Source organism: Borostomias antarcticus (assembly GCF_949987555.1).
Source record: "Borostomias antarcticus genome assembly, chromosome: 16".
Classification (NCBI taxonomy): domain Eukaryota; kingdom Metazoa; phylum Chordata; class Actinopteri; order Stomiiformes; family Stomiidae; genus Borostomias; species Borostomias antarcticus.
In genome coordinates this window covers 5169984-5180886 of record NC_140249.1, presented here as the reverse complement: position 1 = coordinate 5180886, position 10903 = coordinate 5169984, and the positions used below count along the sequence as shown (strand labels likewise).

Sequence of the window (10903 nt, the reverse complement as noted above, 5' to 3'; positions counted from 1 at the left end):
AAACAGTCTGAATTTCATTATAATACCCCATAAAATGTGTTTGCATTAAATACATTGAAAAGGAACGGGAGGAGAAACGTACATTATGATTGTACTTTTACCTCGGACCCTAACTAAGGCCCAATTTGGTGAATGTCTTTGAATGTCCAATATGACTAAAGCCTGTGACTGAGAGAGAATCATGGCCACACTTTACTCTTTGTTGCCTTAAGATGGCAGCATTCTCATATGCCTGTCAGAAATGTCTGTGACATGCGGCATGCTGTGAAAAATAATAAAGGAAGGAACTCCATATTTTTGTTTAAATGTCAAATGTTGAGCAGACAAATGTTGAATAGACAAAGAAGTCGCTGCAAAGTGTTATTATTCAGTTCATGTCAACCTTATCTCTGACACTCTTTGTGTTCAGTCTAAGCCAACACCCTGGTTTTAGTTAAGTGGGCTAGTGTGATGTTGAGTTCCTGTTCTCTGTTGGTTAAGAGAGATTTACATATTCATGTTTGGGTTGTGTCCTGATCTTCTATTAAAGTATAACCTTACCTCGAGCTTACCAGCTGATAATTTGTTGATAATTTACTGATTCACATTCCTGTCATCTGATAGGCCAGCTGTCATACCTGTGGGGAAATTACACTGTTACACCAGCCACATTTAAGGGGCATCAAAGCAGATAAAGAAACAAAGTACAATAGTATATAATATCACAATATTATCTTCGACACTCAGCCTGCAGCTTTATACCTACGACCGAATCACAGCCGTGTTGATATTCAGTATAACAGCACAACCGCAAGTGTGATATTGCTTTTATACAACATTTCTACAAGCGCCATGTATTAGTTAACAGTAACAAACAACAATAGATTTATATGGCACCGCCAACACAAATAGTTCTACAACTAGACTGTTACCAAGCAACCTGAACACAAACATTTTCCTGCACATGTTAAGTGATATATCCTATAGCCTAGTCAGAACTGTTGCACAGTTATACATATGTATAAAATACAATAGGCCTACACATACATGTACTTGTGCAGTCAAAGGTAAGGCATATCTCTGTTTGACTAGGAATGTGTTAATCATTTACTGATTTACTTCCCTTTCATTTGAAGGAGACACCAGTGAGAGGACCTGTAGGATCAAGATCAGACACGACTCACTAGATGTCTAAGGACCTGGTAACAACTGTGACCAGCATCATTTCATTTGAACACTTCCTCACAGAGAAGAGACAACCCACTGCTGACCCCATGTAGCACCGGACCTGCTGCCCGAACATCACAGGACTCCTTATCTTGCCTGGATTTCCACACTGAGTCAGACCCACCAGGTGTGTGCAGCAACGAAGGGACCGAGTTGAGTAATCCAATCCCTGTATTTGATGTAATGGACTAATCTAACTAAAATGGCAGAAACCTCTGTATATCTGTAGGCTTTGTACAGTAGGCTAATGTCTGTACTTTGGTATCATGCTTATCTCAAACACTGTATGAAGTTCACATTTGGCAGGTGTGTTGCTCAGTACCCAAGAATCACTGTGGACGGTGAGATTATTTGGAACAGCATTTCTCGAGGAAGCTGGAAAGAATTAGCCCATTTCGACCTGTTCAGAACATGGGTACTATAGGACCCAGAGCGGTTCTCAAGAAAGCTACTTTAGCTAATAGTACAGTAGCTAGTTGACATTATTTGGATTACATACTTAAATTATGTGTGTAGGCCTTTTTAAAATCACCATCAGTGTAGTCTTTCTCAACGTTTCATTTCCCCTTCTCTGATAATTCATTTTTATCGCTGGGGGGGGATGTGTTTTATCCCCCCATCTGGTCGTCTGTAACAGACTTAGGCTACATTCAATCTAGCACTGAATTTAATACATGGATTTCTCAAAATCGCCCACAGATGGCACAATTCTTTCAAAACAGATCAACATGCTGAAAGGGCCAAAAGTACATTCAACTACTCCCGACTCCCTGGCAGAATTACATTACATTACATTACATTACAGTCATTTAGCAGACGCTTTTATCCAAAGCGACTAACAATAATTGCATTTAACGTAGGAAGAGCCAATGTACTACTACTTGCCAGAACTCACAAGTGCATCTTCTTTCTAAAACAAACAAGTGACTAAGAGCATAATCTAGTGCTGAAGGCAAAGTGCAAGAATCACAATCTAAAGTACAGTGCAATATAATATAATAAGTGCTTAGGTGGGAGGATTGTTGTAGTACTTCTTGAAGAGATGAGTTTTGAGCCTGCGACGAAAGTTGGGCAGCGACTCTGCTGTCCTGACATCAGTGGGCAGCTCATTCCACCACTGCGGGGCCAGGACAGAGAAGAGCCGTGACCGTGTCGATCGACCGCAGGAGCCTCGGAGTGACGGGGCAGCCAGTCGCCCTGAGGTAGCAGAGCGTAGTGGTCGGGAGGGGATGTAGGGTTTGACCATGGCCTGGAGGTAGGAGGGGGCTGTTCCTTTCATTGCCCTGTAGGTTAGCGCCAGAGTTTTAAACTGGAGGGCGGTCTCTGTCGAGTGGCCAGCCTTGAACCCGGATTGGTGGGGATCTAGGAGGTCGTTCTGGTGGAGGTACGAAGACAGTTGGTTAAAGATAGCACGTTCAAGTGTTTTGGATAGAAAGGATAGAAGGGAAACCGGTCTGTAGTTTTTGACATCAGAGGGGTTGAGAGATGGTTTCTTTAGGAGGGGGGTGACTCTGGCAGTCTTGAAAGCAGAGGGAAAACATCCTGAAACAAGAGATGCATTGATGAGGTGGGTTAGGAAGGGAAGGAGTTCGGGTGCAACAGACTGAAGGTCTGAATGGTCAGAATCCGACTTCCCTTTGCGTGAACCCATTTTCTCAGTGCAGGCTATTTTCATTAAGCCTAGTTGGATCTACGCTCTTGACAAAACAAGTGTAGCCCAGAATACCACAAGAGGAGCAGCTTCTTACAAAGAAATCATCATAATAATCATATATTTTAGATCAGGGGTGCCTATACATTTCTGGCTGGTGAGCTACTTTTAAAATGACCAGCTCAACAAGATCCAGAACTAGATAACAATCTTAACAGGTAACAGCCAGCTAGTGGTCAAAATAGAGTGTCTTTAGCCTACTTAAATGACTCAATCATACAGCACAATACACTCTGATGACTTGCACTGAATGGAGTAAACCAGGGTTGCATAATCCTGACTTTTTTCGAGTTTCTGATTGATTTTGCTAAGCTACTAGTTTACCGCCCTCTAGTTTACCGTGGTATAAAATAGATTGTATAAAACAAGTTGTAGCAGCTGCACATACTGTACAAACCTAAACAATGATTAAATCTTCCTACACATTATTAGGGCCCGAGCACTGGCGGTGCTAGGCCCTATTGAAATTGTAAGGATTATTATTCTCCTACCTTCTACCTTCTACTTTCTATCTTCTTCTCCCCAAACAAATGCCTTTTTGGGAGCCTAAACATCGATGAAAACACATGAAATGTTGCAGATACGTCAGTCCCGGTGAAAAATGTGATATTTCATGGGTGACGGAAATGGAAAACAGCTCAAGAGCGCCCCCTGGAAAATGTAAAACCTTTCAGTTTGATGTAGGCGAACGAAATTCGGTGGGCATATGTAATTCATCGAGACACTAAAATGTCTCTTGGAGACAACATCCAAAAATAAGTCAGCCATTTTGCTCTTAATGTGCCATTTTTTCCTTGTTTTTACCATTTCCATGCCTCTTACTTTAACTAACTCCTCCTACAGATTTCCTCCGATACAACTTCATATTCGGTCAGCTTCATCTTCAGACCTTTGTGATCAAAAGTTATCAAAAAAATTTAGTTTCACTGAACACCCTTGCCGTGGCGCCCCGCCAAATTTTGACATTTCACCATAAAACAAGAAGTCCTCATAACTCCTCCATACATTATCCAATTTGTCCGATATTTCTCACGCTTCATGAAGGTTCTGTCCTGAACACATCTATGTGTCAGTATTGTGTCATACTTATAGCGCCACCTATTGGTGAAACAGGAAGTCCTCAAAACTCCTACATACATTATCCGATTTGCACCAAATTGCTGACGCTTCATGAAGGTCGCATTCTGAACACATCTATGCATCGGTATTGAGTCACACTTACAGCGCCACCTACTGGTGAAACAGGAAGTACTCATAACTCCTATATACGTTATCCGATTTATTCCAAATTGCTCAGGGTTGATGGAGGTTGCATCTTGAACACATCTGTGCGTCAGCAATGAGTCATACTTATAGCGCCACCTACTGCTTACAGGAAGTCCTCATAACTCCTACATACATTATCCAATTTACCCCAAATTGCTCATGCTTGATGAAGGTCTCATCCTGAACACATCTGTAGGTCAGTATTGAGTCATACTTATAGCGCCTCCTACAGATCAAGCAGGAAGTCATCATAAGTCATTATAACTCCTACATACATTGTCCGATTTACACAACATTTCTCACGGTTCATCAAGGTACCGTCCTGAACACATGTATGCATCAGTATTGAGTCATGCTTAGAGCACCACCTACTGGTGACAAGACGTTTCTCTCAGTACTGGACACTGAAATAGCACACCCTTTAACGGTGCCGCACCCCAACACACATGGGTTGCGAGGGCCCGCTCACTGCTGCTTGCAGCCCTAGTTAAATCATTAAAATGCTGATCTAAACTGCAGTACAAAACAGTCACACTTGTAAAATACAAAGTTGCAGGAGAAAAAAAGTTGCTAATTTGGACAAGAGAGTGACTGCTTGCCCGAGAATATAGTGTTAGGGCCACATACTGTACTGTATAGCAAATAACATATAACCACTGTTTATCACTGTGTAGCTTAGCTACCATTAGCTTAAAGCAGATTTTTCAAGAACCGCTCTGGGTCCGATATAGTGCCCCTGTTCAGAGTATGATGATTTTTTTCAGATTTCTCAGATTTTGTCAGATTTTTTTCAGCTTTCTCGAGAACTGCTGATCCAAACAAGTTCACACACAACACATGCACGTCCTTGGGTTCAGAGCAATACAGCTGCCGCATATTAGCTTCAAACAGTGCTCAGTTGTTGAGCAGATCGGGATACAGACTTGCATGCAGAGTTTCTGCCTTTATTAGTGAGATATGTCCATGTGATATTCAATGACTCTTAAGCTTTTAAGGATTCATGACATTTGATCTGTGTGTATTTAAGCCACCTGAATGAGTATTCAGTGAGTTCTGTTTGTTTCCACAGGACAGAGGATGTCATCTTCACCTTACCACAAAATTCTACGACCCCTTCTGCTTGGAATTTTCCTAGTGGGATGCATTGCGATTCTGTTTGTTATGTACTTTAAACCATCTGTCAGCTGGCTGTCAGGTCACACAGAGTCCGAGGCAGAGTCCACAGACCACGTCAAGAGTGATCTGGTCCTCTCCACCAAGAGTAACAAAAGCCTGACCACTGTGCTGGTTTGGTTCTGGCCATTCGGCCATGCATACGACCTGGGAGACTGCAAGTCTATGTTCAACATCGAGGGCTGCTTCATGACTGCAGACAAAAGCCTGTACAACATATCCGATGGCGTAGTCTTTCACCACAGGGACATCAGGGGCGACCTCTCCAACATGCCCCAACTCCAGCGCCCGTCCTTCCAGAAGTGGATTTGGTGGAACCTGGAGTCTCCGTCCCACTCCAATGGGATGTCCGGCATCGAGAGCCTGTTCAACGTGACACTCAACTACCGCCAGGATGCCGACATCGAAGCGCGTTACGGGACCATCGTGGCAGCCGAGGGAGAGGACTTTGTGCCGCCCAGCAAAAGCAAGCTGGTCTGCTGGATCGTGAGCAACTGGAATCCGGGCCATACGAGGGTGAAGTACTACAACGAGCTGCGCCAATACGTTGAGGTACACACCTTCGGCCAAGCCTTCGGGAAGCACATCTCCAATGAGAACTACGACCCCACCATTACCAGCTGTAAGTTCTACCTGGCCTTCGAGAACTCCATCCACAAGGACTACGTCACGGAGAAGCTGTACAACCCACTCTCTCTGGGGACGGTGCCTGTGGTCCTGGGGCCTTCCAGGCAAAACTACGAGAGCTTCATCCAGGGGGACGCCTTCATCCACGTGGATGACTTCAAATCAGCCAAAGAGATGGCTGAGTACCTGCAGCTCTTGGACAAGAACGAGGAACTGTACCTCAGGTACTTTGGCTGGCGGAGGAACTTTAAGGTGAGGAAGGCAAACTTCTGGGCGGAGCACACATGTCTGGCCTGTGAATACCTGAGGAGGCGCAAGGAGTACAGGGTCAACACTAACCTTAAACAATGGTACTGGGGCGGCTAGTGCCCCAGAGAGATACAGCAGGATTACTTTGTTTAGTTGTTGAAGGCAGTGATTTATCTTGCACAACACTTACTGTAGTTTGTCTGTGCTTCTTACAGTGGCACAGGTGATTTTAGCTTTGAGGGGCACATTTTTGTTCTGGCGGAGAGTTTGGGTTTCCTTGCCCAAATTTTATTTTGCAATTTATAGATATTTTCCTTTATTTATATGCATTTTAATGAGATTCATGGTGTCTCTAGTAGGTTAAATAGGGGACAGTAAAAATAAATAAAACTCATTTATTCATCATTGGAATCATTTATTCCAAATAGATATTATTTAATTTAGTTCCCTTAATTTAAACACAAATTACAATTTGCACATATTCAGTAAATGGTTTCTTACTTATATGACTCTGGTCCTTCCACAGCCAAGGTTCCTAGGTTCTACCCTATAATTTGTAAACATATGACAAAAGTACAAAGACTTAAAGTACAAAGCTCTTTATCGATTAATCAGGGATAATACAAATTTAAATGTAAACAGAGTTACTAGCTACTACTGTATGCATACTGTGACTGAGTGAGTGGTGAAAAACAAAACATAACTATAGCTGTATCTAAGCACAATTAAAGGTTGTTTTTTTTATTTATGAAATAGTAATCAAATGTTGTTGTTGTTGTTGTTTTGTTTTTTCAGTAAAAATCTAAGGTTGTGGAAGTACTCTAGGCTAGTTAATTAGGCCAGTTAATATTTGAAAATATTAACTGAGAAGTTTATGTGAAACATGGGCAATTTAATTGATGTATTACATTTTTAATTTAATAAATTGTGATAAAAAAGATACTTTTTTATGGGGATTTTTGTGTGAGTAATCCAGATATTAAACAGTTTGACTGTTGGGTAACACTTTACAATAAGGTACACAAAAATGAGTAATTACTGAGTAATTAATGAGGAACCAATGATGAATGAGTAATTACTCATTAACTCTGAGATTAGTTAATGAGTAGTTACTGATGGAGACAACTATAGTAGTTACTGAGGAACTAGAGAATAGACTGAGGACCACTATAGTAGCTATTGAGGAATCAATAATTAGTTGATGAGTAGCTATTTATTAACTATGAATCCATGACTGTATAGTAGATAGGCAAGGCAAGTTTATTTGTATAGCACATTTCAGAAACAAGGCAATTCAAAGTGCTTTACATGAGATACTGATGAGTTAGTAGAGAACAGACTGGGGACTAGTTACTGAGGAACCAATGATTAGTTACTGATTAACTCTGAATCCTAATGATTAACTAATGATTAAGTAATGATGAGGTAATGAAGGACTACCTAGTACAGTAACTAATCTGTATGATGTCTGATTTTACAATAAGGTACACACAGGATTATCTACTATAACCCATTATTATCTACTATATGGATTGATAATTAACCAGTAACTACTCATTAACTAATCATTGGTTCCTCAGTAACTACTAAAGTAGTCCCCAGTTTGCTCTCAACTAACCCATCAATATCTACTATACAGTCATGGATTCATAATTAATCAGTAACTACTCGTTAACTAATCATTGGTTCCTCAATAGCTACTATAGTAGTCCCCAGTCTGTTCTCTAGTTCCTCAGTAACTACTGGTCGGTCGGTCTGTCTGTCTGTCTCTCTGTGGTATAATTATCTTAAGAACCGGCTGAAATGTGAAGTTGACATCTAGCAGATTTATTTCGCAGGACCCTAAGACGTCACCTGAGAAGTTGTTTGGATCAGCGGTTCTCAATGGGTGCTGTGCCGGTAAAAAGTAGTTAGGCGCAGCAGGATATACTCCCGTCCAGTGCTAGTAGCTACAGTACAGAGCATGAAGATAGGGCTATGCTCCACAGTTAGAAATGCACAGAGCAGTATACTTCCATCATAGAACTGATAGGGCCCTAATGGCAGGGGCCTTAGTGAATTAACCATTTACAGTTTTGTTTAGTTGAGGATAAGATATGATAGTTTGGTTTGTTGACTGTAGGCTATAATACATTGTGGTGCTAACTGTAGGCTATAATACATTTTGGTGCAGATACAATACAGTAGTTGGGTTCGAAACCGTTCCCTACTGGAGTGGTTCCCAACCTTTCTTCCCTATATGGCCCCGCCCCCCCAAAATAGTTGTGAACGTCCAGTCTATGTCCTACGGAGGTCAACACTGGATGTCCAGTCTACGTCCTACGGAGGTCGACACACACTGGACGTTCACAACGACTTGGGGGGGGGGGGGGGGATTACATCAGGTGTGAGTTAGGGTACGATGATGCCATCCATCCATCCATCGTCATCCGCTTATCTGGGATCGGGTCACGGAGGCAGCAGTTCCAGCAGGGGGCCACAGACATCCCTTTCCCTAGCAGCATCAACCAGCTCTGCCTGGGGAATCTTTAGCCGCTCCCAGGCCAGTGCGGAGATGTAATCCCGCCACCTGGTCCTGGGTCTACCCCGCGGCCTCCTCCCAGCTGGACATGCCTGGAACACCTCCCTAGGGAGGTGCCCAGGAGGCATCCTCACTAGATGCCCGAACCACCTCAACTGGCTCCTTTCGACGCAAAGGAGCAGCGGCTCTACTCCAAGTCTCTCCCGGATGACCGTACTTCTCACCCGATCTCTCAGGGAGACCCCAGCCACCCTCTGGAGAAAACTCATTTCGGCCGCTTGTATCCGTGATCTCGTTCTTTCGGTCATGACCCATCCTTCATGACCATAGGTGAGGGTGGGGATGAAGATAGACCGGTAGATCTGTAGTAACAGTGCAGTAAAGCGACTGCAGAACCGCACCAGCTGCTCCGATTATCCGGCCAAACTCCCTCTCCATGGTTCCCTCACACATGAACAAAACCCCCAGATACTTGAACTCCTTCACTTGGGGTAAGGACTCATTTCCTACTCGGAGCGGACAGACCACCGGTTTCCTGCTGAGAACCATGGCCACAGATTTAGAAGTGCTGATTCTCATCCCAGCCGCTTCACACTCAGTTGCGAACCTATCCAGAGAGTGCTGGAGGTTGCAGGCAAATGATGCCATCAGGACCACATCATCTGCAAATAGCAGTGACGCGATCCCCAGCTCACCGAACTGCAAACCCCCCTCCCCACGGCTATGCCTCGATATTCTGTCCATGAAAATCACACATTTTGGTGACAAAGCGCAGCCCTGGCGGAGGCCAACCCCCACCGGAAAGGAAGACGACTTGGCGACTTGCTCTGGGTGTACAGGGATTGGATGGCCCTAAGTAGGAACCCCCTCACCCCATACTCCCGCATAACTCTCCACAAGACCTCTCGAGGGACCCGGTCATAAGCCTTCTCCAAGTCCACAAAACCCATGTTGACAAGTTGGGCAAACTCCCCAGCCCCCTCCAAGATCCTTGCGAGAGTGAAAAGCTGGTCGGTGGTTCCACTAACAGGACGAAATCTGCATTGTTCCTCTTCGATCTGAGGTTCGACTGTGATGGATACGATGATGCATTTTGACAAATTAGCATTAACGTCAATGTTGACGCCTTTCGGAATCTCTGATTAATTTGTTGAATTTATATACGTAAAATTGTAGTGTAGTAGGCTTTTGGCCCTATCAGATATAATCATGTATTCTGTGATAATTGCTGTGTGACATGTCAATGACATGTTTCTTTAACAAATATTTGTCTAGCTAAATATATTAAGGCCTCAATTTATCTGAGGCCTGGCACACCCCCTCCGATCGTTGGCACCCCCCTAAGAGGGGCCCGGACCCCAGGTTGGGAAACCCTGCCCTACTGTATTACAGAAATAGTGGAAAATATGGTGCATTCACCATTTTCTTCTAGTGTCCGAGTTCTCAACGGTTAATTTGATTCACTATAGTCCACTACAAAATACCCACAATTCACAGCAATTTCTAGTGAGCAGAGGATGTACCCTACAATTTCTCATTAGCTACACTAGTGAGTAGTGAATGAGTGAGAGGTGACAACACAGCTAATGTCTGTCTCAGGTCTCTTAAAGGGGCCATGCCATCAAAATGCATTTGCATGGACTCGATTACAATTGCACCTCACCACATTTCTAAGGATTAGCTTGTTAGAATAATATTTTTTTACACTTGCACCTCACCTCAATGCTAAGTCTTCTGCAGAACGTGCTCGTGCACTAGTTAAGACTAAATATAATAAAAAATAAAATAAAAAGAATGGGAGGAGAAAAAGGTTCAGACAGGTTACCGATTATGATTGTACTTTTACCTCGGTCCCTAACTCAGGCACAGAATGTCGAATGTGAATGTCTGTTGAATGTCCAATATGAAAACAGCTTTACCCCGGTGGGGAGCATTGCGCCTCTCACACATCATCGGCACTATGGAACAGAGCTCTTTCGAATCTTGGCCAATTCATGCAAATGTTGCCACCGGCGTAAATATCTATTTAGTTTACATCACTCATGCTTTCGGCATGTAGCAAGCCTGTCTTGAGGGAACGAGCCAGCAAAAAATGGGAAGATATGCATATTTTGATTCACGCCTGTCGAGGTGGTGAGTAAAATGCCTTT

General features: G+C 43.3%; 1 protein-coding gene across 1 annotated transcript; it reads left to right on the top strand.

Moving 5' to 3' along the window:
- Positions 1–5260: 5260 nt before the first annotated feature.
- LOC311319496 (4-galactosyl-N-acetylglucosaminide 3-alpha-L-fucosyltransferase 9-like) lies at positions 5261–6349 on the top strand (the record flags this gene model as incomplete). Its single annotated transcript, XM_084451055.1, has 1 exon — positions 5261–6349. The coding sequence occupies one exon, from the start codon at positions 5261–5263 to the stop codon at positions 6347–6349; it is 1089 nt and encodes a 362-aa protein (XP_084307181.1).
- Positions 6350–10903: the final 4554 nt, after the last annotated feature.